We start from the raw sequence: 15677 nt of genomic DNA on the forward strand, positions 1-15677 counted from the left end.
AAGCAATGAATTTTGTTTTATATAGAAGGACTTGGCAGTGTAACGATCCCTATAGTAATACTTCATGGTTCATAATGAAGTTGTTCGATATACAAAATGTACAGATTGAAAGTCCGCCGGAAGCTTAAGAAAAAACATTATCAGTTAAACGTTGAATTTTACTTCCGATGGTCCGGCTATGCATTACTTCGAACAACTGGCCTCTTCTAACATAAAAGGAAATGTATCTACGCTTGGTGTCGAGCCTACGTTATCTAACGTGTCTCTGAAGAAAATCACCTTAGCGCTACGTTATCATGACCGCTTACTGAATTTGTCAGTTATCAGAAAAAATAGTAGTTTAACAATGCGAGATCTGGATGAAATACGATCAGTGCGAGAGAACATCTTGGATAAACTTAGTGGTTTGAACTATTTTTTTACTAGAATTGTCGTGAAAAAGGATGACTTGCAATTGCAAGGCCAGTTTGCAGCGACACGTGTTACATAATGCATAACCATTTTCTTATTATATCGCTAAAATCAGTCACCCTTGATCTAAGGTCAAAAGCACCTCTAATTTATAGCAACTATTACTATTAGTCTATCAAATTCAGTTCTTCACACTTATTACGGCACGAGTTAGTGTTTGTAAAAAAATTAGACTCGATTATACGACCTATAAAGGACTGCATAAAAGTTTATTTGCTGAATACGCTCTTTTGATATACTTCCACCTTAATGAGCCACCGGCAATAGTTCTTTTCACCACTTTCTGTTATGGTAATATTGTTCTTGTGCCTACGATTCGTAGTATCTAATGTGGTCAGGGTCAGTTGGCTTCAGGATCGTTTTGTCCTTGAGGTTCACAAGCCACCCCGGCCTCAGGCCATCAAAGATTTGACGTGCATCTTTTCGGTACGAAAGCATCTTGAAATTGGGATCTTTGCGGAGGTCTGGTAGCTCATAACCGTATTTTTGTGCTAGCTTCAATCTGTGGAAGCAAATAAATAAAATTTGCAAATAAATAAAGAAAGCAGTAACTTAATTTCTCAATCTAAAACCTTATTTGAAGATCCATGGTTCATCTAGTAAATGTAAGTAAAATCTTAGCAAATATTATAATAAAAGATAAGGAGTACGCCAAAGAGGTTTTTATTCGGCTGTGCTATTTGGTACTCATAAAAGAGCCCTGTAAAGTGACAAGGTGTTATTCACAATACAAAATTAAATAGGAATACAAATTTTTTACTTTAGTCCAACTTTTCTCACCTCTCTTCAGCAATTAGCTTCGGGTCAGCCAGATACCCTCTGTTTGCTGGGTTAGAGTAGTATTCAAAGGCGTCTGACGGCGGGAGTTCGCGACGTAGCATAGGAATGCCTTTTTTAAGGAAACTCTCGGGGTCTATTTTAGCCTCTACAGCAAAAATATCATAGAATGCTGTTGTGATAACGCCACCGTTACGCTCGACTGCTGCAATGACTGGCTCCTTAGCATACTGTACTTCTATATTCAGTTTTGCTTTAAACTTGTCGATACCTGTTTATAGCAAACATAGGATTTGAACAAAACATAAATCATTGGAAACAATAATGCGCGTAAGGAGGGAGGCAAATTCTATAAATTTGCTTCCCTAACAATTAGAATTACAGTTGTTAAAATTACAAAATGTATTCACTTACAAGTGCTCGATGTGCCTCTTCGACAATTTATTGAAATTTAGCGCCTTGAAAGTGACTGACGTTCAACGATACAGAAGGTAAAACCACTCTTTGGCATATACAGAACGACAAAAACATTGAATTACTCCAACAATACCTTCAGCGGTGAGATGAAATCCGAACTGTCTGTCTTTAGGGCTGATCTTAAATAGAAACGTATTGCATATTATAGTTAAATCAATCGGTTGCAAAGGATCTATTCTCCTGGTATCTACCATCATCTGGAGCTGACCCAAAGACAATGGTGGGTAATGTCGTCGTATATCCCAGTTCTGTAAATGGACATTATTATTGCCATGTAGTGAATTATTAGTACCAACGATGTTAGAAATCAAAGTGGCCGCCTCTACAACATTATACCTCGCTTATTTTAGTTTTAGTTTAAAAAAAATTGTTCAGATCTTGCTATTTTGTGATGCTCGCAGCCTTGCAGTAACCAATTATTTTGATGAAATCAACGTACTGAACGAGTCTAATATTATAATATCGAGACGAGGAAAAAAATTCCATCGCAAGAATTTCAATTATTTTGAAAAATATGGTACGTGCCGACTTTTTTTTTGAGAAGAGATTTTAGAAATGTCCTACGACGAATATAGATAGAAGAACAACATAATTTCTGCATCGGTTGTTCTTCAGTTTTAAGAATTAAATTTGAAGAATTTCATTATACAATTTTTGAACCATACATATATGTCTTATAAACCATAAATTGAATAGTGCGACCTGATTTATTAAGATACTCTTTGATGGGGCTTAAACTTTCCGGCAGTCCATAGATTTTTTTCAGCCAAAAAAGCAGCCGTCCACGACATTGCGTTTTACGTTAAACAAATTTCCGTCCTGGCTTTTTTAAAGCTCCCTAAGAAGTAAACTCACGTACCTCATTATACGGCTCCTGAGGAACTTTGACGTGAAATGGGATCTGACCGCCTTCAAAACCCAACTTAGAAAAACTCATTCGTTGCTTTGATCCTTTCTGGGGCCAGAGTTTTTCGCGGCTAGAATAAAAGTGCAAAATATGTCAGCATGCGCGCTACTAATATATATATAATAAACCATCCTCTTAGAGGATTGTGCGAATGACTAGGCTCTATATGAAGTTCGTTTGTGTTGTTTGGGTTGTGGGGCTCATTCTAGACAACACTGGAATATATCGCTGACAGTCACATGAATGATGGCTTGACATTGTTTGAAAATTGGTGAAATTTAGTGAACTGAACACTGGTCGGAAGATTCTATCTTGGTATGGAAACTCAGGAACATGCGGACATTTACAACCGCAAAGCCAACCATAGATACCACGAACCTATCAGATTCATTTTTATCACCGACGTACTTAAGGGACTGCACCCATTAATATTATAAGTTTTATAAGTAAACGTGGAAAATTGTCTCGTAAATTGTATACGAATAATTATCATAGTAATAGAAGAAGAATATTTAATAAACTAATGAGCCTGCGCCGACTATCCTTGCCTGCATCACACCCACAGCTCGTTCGAATATCGTACTGTACAATGTATGTTTCGAATATACAAATTTCCTTCGTTTCTTCCGTGAATCTTTGGCAAGCCAGAATAGAAAATGGCCGTGGTATCTCGATCCGCCAAAACATTATGGTGCACGTACCGAAAACCCATAATACGCTTCTTTTTCACCCAGTTACTATGCGGCACATCGCGTACGTTCATCAAAGACACCCTTGGTAGATAGCGCAGTACCTCAAGCGCTTTACTACGAATGTCGACCATTTCGTTAATTTTTGTCGACACTTGCGTTGATCTTTGAAAATCACTTGTCTATACACGTATTAATTAATAATATAGAAAGTATAAATGGTGAGAGATGTGATAGCATCTGAAACTTCCTATTAGTTAGTCAAGGGGCGAAAAGAGTTATGCCAACGATTGGCGTACGCTTGAGAAGATCGTCTTTTCTCAAAGTGAGCGGGATGAACGCATTCTTGTTTACGATTTAACAAAAGCGCCGTCGAGCATACAGAAATGATCACCCCGTACGTTCTATAGCGTGATACAAAATGCGATTTGTATTTGCTTATGTTGTAACTAACTTTTCAATGCTTTTGCGGTATATTTCATTTACTTGAGAACTGCCAATGACACGCACTGTTTAGCCGGGCAGAGATCATCAAAGCAAGTTGACGAAAAATCTATCATCGGTACAAGCATAATTAATTTCATTAGATTTATCGACAGGTTCTTTCAGTTGTTGTAGTGCAAATGGAAATATGTGATCTAGTAGGGAACTTCAGCCTAAGATGTAATTTTAAGAAGATAAAAAATGTAATTTTAATAAGAATCTTATTGCAAATGTCGAACTTATGGTTGCAGATTAGGTTTATCGGTGAGTTTATTAAAATTTTTTTTTAAATTTAGCTTTTAAAAAGCAGACTTATATTAAGCTTTTCTGATTATTCCAAATGGCTAAACCTGGCGTAAAAATCTATACAAATCCATCGAGATATTAGATGAGTGACAGTGAACAAGGCTATGCCTTTCTAAGACATATGAGAGAAGCGGCGCGATACTTTTTCGCGACCAGTATTGAAGACCGCATTAGCTGGAGCAAATGCATTAATTGCCGTCGCCAATCGAACAACTTGACTAACAATTACCCAAAAATAAGAAAATAACAGAACCATTTTCAACAACAAGTAAGAGAGCTCTTTCACTGTATTTCTGTACCTTTAAAATACACGAAAATGTCCTCTAGGCTGGACTTTACTATCTTGCATGAGTGTAAAAATTTTGGAGTGACTTACCGTAAACCTCGTCTGCGATAGTCTATATGGTTTTTGTGTACTATTTTTTTCTCGAATTACTTTTACATGCTACCGTAATATTACTCTGCCTCATAACCAGCCTGCCTTTTTCAAGTATTCTTTTCCATAACAAGTAACGTCCTAAATAGCCTCACATTTTATCTTAGTTCATTTAATCACAACTAATTATGGATGCTTGACATATAACAACCACGCAAAAAACACAGTGTGCTAATAAGCGTGTTATTTTTTTTAATAAAATAACATTTGTTGGCATTTAAAAGAATAATATAAGTTTTTAGGTTTCCAGTGAAACATTTTTCAATTTTTAAATGTCCAATTAAATTCCACTTCCGATAACAAGCACTTATTATATAATTTTCGATCTACAATGGGCATGCGAACTTTTGCAGATAATTTTGTTCCTATTAAATGGCATGGTTACGAAATTATATTGGAACTATCGAGTACGTTTTCTTGCATCCTCAGCCCAATCCTGGATTTTAATTTGTACGCTCTTGCCTTTTTAAAAAATTATTCAATATGCCCAAGCGCAAAAACGAAGAAAGAGTTTTAAAATAAATAATGTTTTTCATTTCTCTCTTTTTTCTTTATGTATATATATATATATATATCTATATATCTATATATATATATATATATATATATATATATATATATATATATATATATATATCTTTCCTATGTGCACCAACCTACTAACATTTTCACCTCTATTTCTGAAAAAAGTGCCCAATCTTCTACAGAATCCCACCATATTAACACTATCTAATCTTTCATTCGCACCACAGCATTTGTTCTAAATTCACTCACGTAATTAGGAATTTCCATTAACTTAGCATCACCACTGTTATGTGCTAATTCATCATCACTATCACAACAGCGTCGACAAAATACCTACATCGACTATACGCTACACATACACACATACATATATATTGTTGTCTTCTTAATGCTACCGTTGCACGTCACTTCTTCAAACCCATTTGTTCGCTCTGCGGATCCCTGCCATTACGACGTAGGCTCTGCAATATCTGCAATAATCTTCATCCTCAAAATCTGCTGGTTACCATTTTTTCATGAAATGTCATAAGCAACATCGTTGTTGTTGCTTTATTAAGCTGATAGCGTACGAGCGCTGCGTCGTCTCCCTTCATCATCATTTTTTTGTATCTTTAGTTTCACGTTTTTCTCTTTTTAACACCACAATTACTACTGCCCCCTCTCTCGGTGTACACAATGGATTTTTTGGGTCACTGACCACCAACACGACATCAAGGCCTATGTTAGTTCACATACGCAAACTGTACACTTCTTTTTTAGACCATACATATATCTTCCGTTTACCTTACCTATCTCAACCTTTTGCGAATTTTGCCACTCACTTTGTTCACCATCAGTTCCTGATCTATATTGGTAACGCTGTGACCGATTAACTAGCTCCAACAGTTGCTGTCAAACATTCATACCGCTTGAATGTCTCTCATGTTATTCGACACTATTTGGACTGGTATTAGTTACTTATTATTTACAGTAACGCACAGCGACCACAGTCCTGCCTTTGCGATGTCTACCTTATTCTGCCCTGCGGTTTCCGACGCTGAAATCAGAAAAGGTGCGCGTCTCAAGCGACAAACCTGTTATGTGGCCACCCCGATAATTTCCGATGTGCAATGGCTTTGTCTACGCCTCTTCCGGTACCATGCTGCGCTGCTTCGTGAACAAAGTTGTGACGATTTTTTTATGTAGGCAGTACCAATGATGTTCTTATAAATTATTGTTGTTAAGCTATAGTTAAGGACGACGATCAACTCTCGGAGAAATAAAACAGTCACAAAAGCGATGATCACACTGCTTGTCTTCTCATCTATCCAGAAATCGTTTTTGATCAAGATTAGTCTATAATCGTTATTATTATTATTATGAACTAGATTTACAAGCGGACGTCGTTTATTGCTTCTCGTTACCTGGTTAACGGCTTTTCACGGGTGTAAAGGCAAAAGCGAATTAAATTGTCTTCAATAGCTTTTGCACTCTTTGCTCGGCAAACGCCACCTCTACTTATTGGCAGCCTATAGGAACACGACTAGCTCTACAGTGGCTCGCGTTACGTAGGTACACACACAAATACACACACACACACACGCACACTCACTCACACACACACACACACTCACATAGACTTTTGGTAATATAGTAAATATTATTAGCTAAATCCAAAACTGTAAATTGTATATACGGAGTTTCCGTCCATTAGCTTCATTCCATTTTATCACCATTTTTGTAATCTGTATGCACTGTCATGCCTCTCGGTTGTTTCGTCGCAAAAGCTGTCTGGAGTTCTTGTGTTTACGCACCGCTTGCACTAAACCATGAATCACTATTAGCCAGGTCCGCAGGATATTCGTTCTATGACATCTCGTTTGTGCTGCCAATTTCGGTGGCAGTTACCTGCTCTCATGTAGATTTCGAGGAGAGAAAATTCGCTCCTATGATATTTTTCTGAAGGTCAGGGCTATTGAAATACAATCGATGTCCTGCAGAAATGTGTTATTGTTGCTGTTAGAGTTGTAATCGCTAAACTCTAACGGAGAAGCGTTCGAACCGGAGCGAAACGCAACTGCTGCCATCCTGTTCGTCTCCAATTATTGCTTTACATCGTTCCAAAGTTCATAATCGGCATATCGGTGTGCACACGCGCGCCACGCATTTTCCTCAACGCGTTCATGAAGTTCTCCAGTGTGATCGGAGGCAAGGCGTCATGATACATCTCATCATCGCTACCGCTGCGAGTACGTAAACGGAAAGAAAAAAATTATTTTTTTGAATAAAACAGGATTGTTAGGTTGGAATGAAACAAACATTGAAGTTACGTAGCTAGCCCGCAATACTTTCCATAAAACAGGTTATCATAGATATCATAAAACGTAAACGTATCGTAAACGAAATAAAAAAGGCATTTAAATCTTGCTGTTGAAATTTATGCTTCGATTTGCGTTAGTGTAACGAAAAATAGAAAAATTGCCTCTCCGAACTTACCATATGCCTTCAAACTAAATTGCATGATTATTGCCACTGTGCTTGCTTCTTGTGAAATCTAATTCAGTATCCTGCGTTTAAATGCGCCCTTCCACCATTTTCTTATTTTAGCTGCTTGCGTAGCTGAATAGTATCCAACTCACCCATTGACCTTGTCATTTGTAACTGGAGTCGAACCGTTCATCAGGTACCGGACTCGATTCAAGGCAGCACCTCTGCACAATTCTTTAAGATCAGAGCCGGAGAAGCCTTCTGTTAGCTTTGCAAGAGACTTTACGTCCACTTCTTCAGACAGCTGAAATGCAACAAAAATGATGGACGAAATAAGGCTTTTAAAATGGCAGGTAAGCTGATTTAGATGATCAGGCTCAATACAAGCGAATGCACCTGAAATCTTGTGATTAAACAGTTATACAAGACAAAGACAAGATAAGCAATCTTCTGATTATTCTGATATATCGGGAACCCAACAAGATTATTTCTGAATATGGATATCGATTATCGCGTCACAAATAAGCTCACCGGTTCACCATTAAGGATCAGCTCGAGTATATTAGTGCGTTGCTTGACATTCGGTTGACCCACATGAAACATGGCCGGCATTCGGCGAAGGATAGCTCGGTCTACATCTTGAGGACGATTTGTTGCTCCCATAACCAGGACGAAGCATCTGCAAGGGAACCAAAAAAAGAGGTAGCAAAAAAATGAAGCAATTGGCGTTGGTATTGAAGACATATGTATTTCATAATGCAACGCGCCTTTGAAAAAATATATCTGACCTACAGATTATAACCCGGCCTGAGAATTATTCCTAGGTGCTTTGCGATATCCTATGTGAGCCCTTTCAAACAGTGACTATCGCTGAGCTAGTAATTCATAAGCTTTGCGTTTGCAGCCTAAGGCAGAGATCACAATACCTCAAAGCAAATTGCAAGAAGACTTCTACAGTATAATAAAACCAAACAAAGCATTTGAAACAGTGGTCATCGTATAAAATCAAAACATCATATCTGATATACGCACTTGCTGTCCGTAATTAGGCCATCCCAAAGAGTCATAAACTGCGCCTTCATCATCGCCGTGGCCTCATGATCGTGAGATTCTCTTGACCGTAAGAACGAATCGATTTCGTCAATAAATATAATACAAGGTTGAATTTTGACCGCAAGTGTGAAGACGGCTGCTGCGAGTTTCTGGGATTCGCCATACCTGCAACCAACGGAAGAGAATGACGAACGGCTAAGATAATATGAATAAGGAAGCAGCGAACAATGCAATAGCGGAGGTGGCTTGCTGGCGATTCGGTTGGGTACATATATTCTTCATGACAGGTTCTTTGCGTGGTTCTTTAACATAGCGTATTTTATTGTACTTCATCCATTTTCAATTCAACAATTATAGACACAATTTACAAAATGATAAAGACTCAATATGCCTCGAAAGTGTTCTTCGATCGATTAGGTGGCTGATTAAGGTCAAATGAATACCTCAGCAACCTAGTTCGTCTGAGTTTATGTAACTGCGTACCATTTGTCGGTAAGATTGGCCACCTCAAGGTTGATGAACCTCGCCCCAGCCTCTTTAGCGGTCGCCTTAGCGATCATCGTCTTGCCGCATCCTGGTGGGCCGTGAAGGAGCACTCCTGAAATTAGTAACCAAAAAGTTCAGATAGTATACTGAAATTTATTAGAATTGCTCATGTGGGTTATTTCCTTTTTAACCCGCAATTAATTATTACAGCAGCGTATTATGAAAAGTGTAATGATCAGAACGATACTAATTTCGAGCACTTAGGGTAAGAGCAAAAATTATACATTTTATGCAACTTGTTTTACAATTTGAATATCAGTTATAGTCATTCAAGCTGTGTATACCTTTTTCTGTAAACTAGTTAAAGTGTCGCTGAAATATGTTGTATGCAAAACCTTCTAGCGGAAATGAATATTGGGTTGATAGCAGGCCAAAAATTTCAAGGATACAAGGACTAAAACGATCAAAATGTTTAATGGGTGCTAGAAGCCACAAAAAGTGCCAAAAATTTGACCGTTAGAACCTTTCGAGACGGTCTAATATCTACTTCATGAGAACGGTTGCTAATTTCTATATGAAAATACAGGTATTTATGAATGGATTTTAAAGCATATTTGATTGACTTTCGAGCCTCTTAAATCTACATGCTTTTAGATCTATTTCATAAAAAAAAACAAAGGATATAGAACTCATATATATATACAACTTAAAGAAGTAAATATATTTTTATAGGCATTTGCACGACTGATTGATCACTGGCATATAATGGTACTCAAAGTTTATTTCTTACGAAAGCATTACCCACGGACTTTACCGTGCATGTTATGCCATTGATCGCATTTTTTTGTTTTTCCAAGAATTAAAAAGTTAATTAAGTTTTATTATAAAGGTACCGCCGATACCGATGATAACTATAACCTAGTAGTTGAATCATGAAACATACATTGAACACACTTGTTCACGTAGCAGTCCAGAATGTGCTCTCCGTTAAAAAAAAGTCCGTTAAATCGGCCAAGCTTGCAAACCTAGGCTTTACATAGTATCTACATGTATACTCCGATTATTATTATTAGTGTTTAATCGAGTGCGTAATGTGACATATCAGATATATTCACCACGTGCCAGTAGCATAAGAGACTTGTGCGACCCCTACTATCGAACAAAGCAACCCCGTCATGCAATACCGAATGCGATCTACATGGGATATTCGTTTGGGACAAAGATACAAAGGGGCTTGTACTGAAAAAATAGCGTAGGTATAAGCACGCTACAAAGCCTTAGAACTAAGCTATTTGCGAAACTTAAAAATAGCGTTTACCTAGGTTCAGTTCTACCCTTTTTTTTAATAAAATTGCTGAGTTAAATCCATGTCAGATTTTCAACTAAGCGGCTAATACCAGTTTTTCGTAATTTCTAAACGGCTACTGCGTTTCTTAATCTCGTCGATTAAATTCATATTTTGCTCTGTTTTTCTAGCATACCTTTTTACAGTCACAAAAGAACGGTATTACTGGCAATATGGTGACACCCGAATGTACACTCAACGATTCATTCTATTCAAATATCAACTTTCTACCTTTCGGAGGTTCGATTAAGTTACTCCCAGCAAACAGCTCTTTCTTCTGGATTGGTAAAATAACAGTTTCACGTATTTCCTGAACGATGTCATCGAGTCCAGCAATTGAGTCCCAATTAATTGCTATGTTACGCGGGTCGACGAGCTGTGCAGCAATCGACAACTCGTATTCCGTCAACGATACGTTCTTGACTCCAATTCTAGACAATATTCGCTCGGCCTGTAGATGCAAACAGTACACAGCAGAATGACACGAAATAATTAATAAACGTATGCTATCTATATTCTTATTGTAAAGGGAATTTTAGTTCACATTATTTTTCATCGGGCGGTCAGTTACGTGCTTAATCTACTGTTTACAGTTAGTTTTCAAGTGCAACACTTATTTTGAGTCTAAGTACTTTTCTTATAGCTAGCATTATAGGCATTTTATCAAATAGATATAAAAGAAAGACAATATTTGTTACAAGTAGTTATAGCATTTGCCGAAGTTAGTTCCAACTTAAATGCTACTGATGACGCCACAACATTTTTATGCCGTAGTGACTCTCAAATTTTTTTTTATTAAAACCACTTTTTTTGTGCACTTGGTTACTGTGTGTAACCAAATGAAGCCGGGATCTCAAATATATAACTATATATTAATTTTTAATAAGGCTAGCGACAACTTTTACACAGTAAAATTTACCTAGCTTATATTAGCTTACATACGAATTAAGCAAGATGTCAGTGGACATAACAAAATAGACCTTGGCAGATGTAAAACAAAACTTGTTGTCTTAGTTCTGCTGAAGAGATCAGCTATCTATAAATAAAGAATTGGCCAGATCCAGTATTACGGTAGCTAAGATCCTCGTATATGCGTGGAGCAAACCGTAACGTCTCTTGAAAAGCCGCAACTAGAGAAGCAAAGTCTTACAAAACAATATACTGGTGCATATAATTACCTTCACTAGTGTGCTTACTACCCACTTACTAATCACCTTACTCTAGAAGTATCTAACCGTTGCATAACAACAACAATAACTATCTTAAGGAATTCATTTGAAGAATATCGTAATGTCAAAAAACTGACATTTTCTCCTGAGTTCGTTTTTATCAGTGCCGTGCCAGACGAGTCTTTTATTTAAATTAGCAAATTTCTTTAGCAACTTTTTCAATGTTTGTCCAGTCAAGCTTACTGACTGTTTTACCTATTTTTTTTTTAACTTTTTTATTTTTATTTTAATTTACCTAAAAGACAGCCCTATACAATGAGGAATATAAGTTCGTCGATCACCTTTTAACTACCCTATTACATACGTAATTTTATTGCAAAACATATTAGTACCCTCCATTTCCCCGGAACAAACAATGCACTATAACGGCCCTTCTATTCTTTGTTTTTGCTTCGCATCCGTATCGTTTTTACGGCTATCAGCATCACAGTCACGTTTGATTTAAACAGACCGACCTGCCAACCAGATGGACAGCCACTCAACATCGAATACTATATATCTATCTAGTCCTGGCTAGAGAAGATGCTAGAAATCACCGCATTCCGTAACAATTTTCACGTACAATCATGACACAGCACAGTAACTATCTTAGCAGACGACAATCATATATTACCAAAACCCTACACAAAAACACCTCTCTAGCCAGAGGCAATCAGTGAAGACATCACGGTAGTCTTACACCGTATCCGCTCAACGGCTGAGAGTTTGTCATTACAATCAAATACACCCCTTACCACGGCACTTGACATATATTAGATACGTTAAGGGGCTAACCGCGATGATTCTGAACACCTTCCTTCCAAATGTTGGTCATTTGAATGCGTTGTCCACCAACTGCTGCTGCACTATATTTAGACTACTCGGCAATTTGCCAGAAGGTGCGTCTCACCAGAATAGCCCGTACGCAGAGAATGAGTGTATCCAAACGCTTTTCGAGATACCGCACGCATACGATGTGGCAAAAGCTATTTCAATTATTAGCAACAGCAACAGAGAAGGAAGGCGAAAAACTAATGACTCAAAAGATCCGGCTTGATAAAATCGAATATTGTTAACTAGAAAAGCTGTTGTCATCATTTGCTCAAAGAGATTTGTTATAAAATCAAGCGACATTAACTTTTTTTACATCTATATATTACGTCGAAAAGGATTTTTCAATTTCTCGCATTATTGCCTATCTATTTTAAAATTTCCCGCCATGACTCCATGAGCCGGGTTTCTTGGTATTATGATGTCATAAATGATAAAACTACAAAAATACAGATTTGCGATCGAAAAAACCATATATTTACACACGCAGCAAAATAGTCATGAACTAACATGAATAGAAACAGAAGTACGCATCATATATTAAGTTTCAACAACCTACCAATACCACTGGCTTCCCCAAAACACTAAGTTCTATTGCCAATTATCGATCATTAAAACACCGTCCTTTCCTCAAGACCTTATTACCACCATCACTTCGGTTTGCTTGCAACTGATTAACCATGATTAACTACGACCTATCATGAATAAAAAAAAATGGAGCTCACATCGAAGTCATCCTAATGATCTTGAGAAACTTTTATTAGTAAAGTGATAATTGAGACATAATTGCTTTACCGTCCTCGCAACGTACTCCAGAAAATGAGATTTTAAGAAAAAACAGACGATTTAAATCCATTTTTGGAGAATCACTTCAAAAATAAAAAACGAATTCAAGCCTTCCGATTCCAGCACTCACACTCATATACAAATAATATCGAAAATACACTGTCGTGAGTGGGTTACTAGAAACAACGCATAGATAATTCGACGACGCGACAAATTCGTGAGTGTCCGTGAAGAGAGACAGCCAAAAAGCCCGAATAAATAATGCTGCAATAATGTTAATGCTGCAATCGTCTTCGAACCAGCATCCAATTCAGTAGGTTCACGGAGATGTAAACATTCGAACCGAACTAAAAATTACGAGACGAAACAGCTGAGGTGATTTCGATAAAGTTCTCTTGCTACTGATACGACAGGCCACACGAGAACTTTATCAGTTCAACTTACTTCAGTCGAAAATTAACCTTCGAATAGGGCGGATCAACATGCATTTGAAAGTGCGACCTAATCTTCAAGTTGAGTCTCCTTGACAAGCCAGCGGGCCCAAAATCTAGAATTATATACACCAAAAGTTTTTCTCCTGCCGTTCCTGCTGTCGAGAAATAAAAACAAAACGTAATGAACATTGGTCCTCAAAGAAAAACAAGGATAAATGTTAGGATCTGATCGTAGCCGTAGCCAGTAGGAGTAATTTATTCTCTTTGATCCTATTAGTAGTCCTCTTGTCGAACAGCACGCTGAAGCTAATTGTGAATTAGCGACTTATCTTTTTTCTTCCTCAATTTTGAAATTTCGATGTTAATCATTGTTTTCTTTTAATGTCTTTGGAACCATTCAGTACAGCACCACACTAACAACGCGCGCGTTCATATGGCGACTGGCTCTCATGCTAATAGTTAGCGTCACTACTAAAATGAATCTATCGTCCTACTTCCACTAACAGGGCATCAAACAACGATTAGAGACACATACACTACAACATATAGGCAGACAACCACGCAGACACCCTCCTTCCACCTGCGTTCGTCATTCACATTGCTGTAAGCGCGTGCGTCGACTCTCTTTCGATTAAGTCAACTGAATAAAAACTGAACTTCAATAATACCATTCCTATAAAGGTTATCGTTTTCATATCGTAACTACGAGCATTGGTTCAGAGCAGATAATATTTGCCAGAATAGCTAATGAAGTAAAAACAAATGTCATCATCACTGAGCCGTAATGTTTTGGCTAGCAATATTATTACTAAATATCTGTAAAAGAGATCGTCACAGAAACCCGAACAAATAATAATTATTATTATAATTACATACCCGCTTCTGTGCTTCAATTTTCTGTTTTCTTGTTGGATCAATCGCGTCAAACATCCATTTCATACCAAAGTACGTCAATGCACCAAAGAGGGTTAGCCGTAAAACAAGACCCGTCACCTCGACGCTCGAAAGAGCACGATGAGCACCCATCATTGCGCGGCGCTGGTCTGAATCTCACCGAGAACTCAGTGGGAGGACGTCGATGAGAAGGGAATGATTGAATTTAACAACGTTAGTATACTGGGTCTTCTCTTGTTATCGATACTTTTTATTGTTCGGAAATTCGACCTCACGCTGCCTCCCTGTTAGGAGAGGGTGCACTTATAAATTAATTCTTCACTGCAGAGCCTAACACTGGCAATAAGCGGTCAGGTAGAACACTTCACTGTTGCGCCCACACCAGTAAGTTTTTCTTGCGAATTCAATCGCCGCTGTTTTCTAGTTCGTCAAGAATTCTTGCGAGGCAACTAGAATAATGATCATTCTCACGTTTATCTAATTGCTTCAGGAAAGGTGCTAGATATACTCTGTATAGGGACTTGGCTGTACGAGGGTGCGGAACCACCACTCACAGCCCCCGACCGTAGAAGACGTTCCAACTCTCTTAAATACCTTCTATACAATACTAGCGATGCGATGTACTCTTATTACGTAGACAACGGCAGCACCATTGAGCATGTAGTTTTGGCCAGGAGGACGAGCGAATTTCGTGGGGCTAAATTCAGAAAAAATAGTCAATGTGGTTTCCTCGCACGTTTTGTTCAATTGCTACAATTACTCCAAGTATATCAGCAGTTCTTTTCCTACAGAAACACTTACAGACACACAGTCAAATAATGTTACGGTGTTCGATAGTTCAACGCAATACAGAGTTCGATAAGTCTCCTCTGTGGCGCGGATCTCTATGTTAGAAATGCACCACGAGTTTCGATGATGTGATGATCTTTGTTTGAACAAAGGACGGAGTTTTGGACGGGCGGTTTCAGAATCCATCTAGTGAATTCAGTAGTCTGCAATACAACATTACTTCGGTATAATTAGAATTGGGAATTCTGTTGCATCAATACGTAGAAGAACAAGTCTAATTACCAAAGATTATAATTTAGGTAATTGAACACGGA

At 37.8% G+C, this 15677-nt stretch overlaps 2 protein-coding genes across 8 annotated transcripts; both read right to left on the reverse strand.

The window, feature by feature from the left end:
• Positions 1 to 649: 649 nt before the first annotated feature.
• Positions 650 to 5580, reverse strand: mRpL15 (mitochondrial ribosomal protein L15). 3 transcript variants are annotated; one of them, XM_022801395.2, is made up of 5 exons: positions 5439 to 5580; positions 2585 to 2702; positions 1799 to 1973; positions 1252 to 1519; positions 650 to 973 (listed from the first exon to the last, which is right to left on the reverse strand). In XM_022801395.2, the coding sequence occupies exons 2-5, from the start codon at positions 2660 to 2662 to the stop codon at positions 781 to 783; spliced, it is 714 nt and encodes a 237-aa protein (XP_022657130.1). In that variant the 5' UTR covers positions 2663 to 2702; positions 5439 to 5580; the 3' UTR covers positions 650 to 780. The 3 variants fall into 3 exon arrangements, with proteins under 3 accessions (XP_022657130.1, XP_022657123.1, XP_086834560.1); XM_022801388.2 differs by lacking the exon at positions 5439 to 5580 and adding an exon at positions 3334 to 4217; XM_086978434.1 differs by lacking the exon at positions 5439 to 5580 and adding an exon at positions 3181 to 3325.
• On the reverse strand, positions 4719 to 15473 carry LOC111248662 (outer mitochondrial transmembrane helix translocase-like). 5 transcript variants are annotated; one of them, XM_022801378.2, is made up of 7 exons: positions 14557 to 15473; positions 10653 to 10872; positions 9074 to 9188; positions 8570 to 8755; positions 8069 to 8216; positions 7690 to 7841; positions 4719 to 7293 (listed from the first exon to the last, which is right to left on the reverse strand). In XM_022801378.2, the coding sequence occupies exons 1-7, from the start codon at positions 14707 to 14709 to the stop codon at positions 7161 to 7163; spliced, it is 1107 nt and encodes a 368-aa protein (XP_022657113.1). In that variant the 5' UTR covers positions 14710 to 15473; the 3' UTR covers positions 4719 to 7160. The 5 variants fall into 5 exon arrangements, with proteins under 5 accessions (XP_022657113.1, XP_086834558.1, XP_086834556.1 ...); XM_086978432.1 differs by lacking the exon at positions 14557 to 15473 and adding an exon at positions 12385 to 12414; XM_086978430.1 differs by lacking the exon at positions 14557 to 15473 and adding an exon at positions 12330 to 12377.
• Positions 15474 to 15677: the final 204 nt, after the last annotated feature.

The sequence above is a fragment of the Varroa destructor genome, unplaced genomic scaffold, assembly GCF_002443255.2.
Source record: "Varroa destructor unplaced genomic scaffold, Vdes_3.0 BEIS01000001.1, whole genome shotgun sequence".
Classification (NCBI taxonomy): Eukaryota; Metazoa; Arthropoda; class Arachnida; order Mesostigmata; family Varroidae; genus Varroa; species Varroa destructor.

Coding starts and splice junctions, on each gene's coding strand:
- mRpL15 (XM_022801388.2), bottom strand. CDS start 3,455: ATGGTCGACATTCGTAGTAAAGCGCTTGAGGTACTGCGCTATCTACCA. Junction 1,974..2,584: donor CTCAGGAGCCGTATAATGAG/GTACGTGAGTTT, acceptor GTCCATTTACAG/AACTGGGATATACGACGACA. Junction 974..1,251: donor AAGCTAATTGCTGAAGAGAG/GTGAGAAAAGTT, acceptor TTGCTTCCACAG/ATTGAAGCTAGCACAAAAAT.
- LOC111248662 (XM_022801378.2), bottom strand. CDS start 14,709: ATGATGGGTGCTCATCGTGCTCTTTCGAGCGTCGAGGTGACGGGTCTT. Junction 8,756..9,073: donor GCCAATCTTACCGACAAATG/GTACGCAGTTAC, acceptor CGTTGGTTGCAG/GTATGGCGAATCCCAGAAAC. Junction 7,842..8,068: donor TGATCCTTAATGGTGAACCG/GTGAGCTTATTT, acceptor GTTGCATTTCAG/CTGTCTGAAGAAGTGGACGT.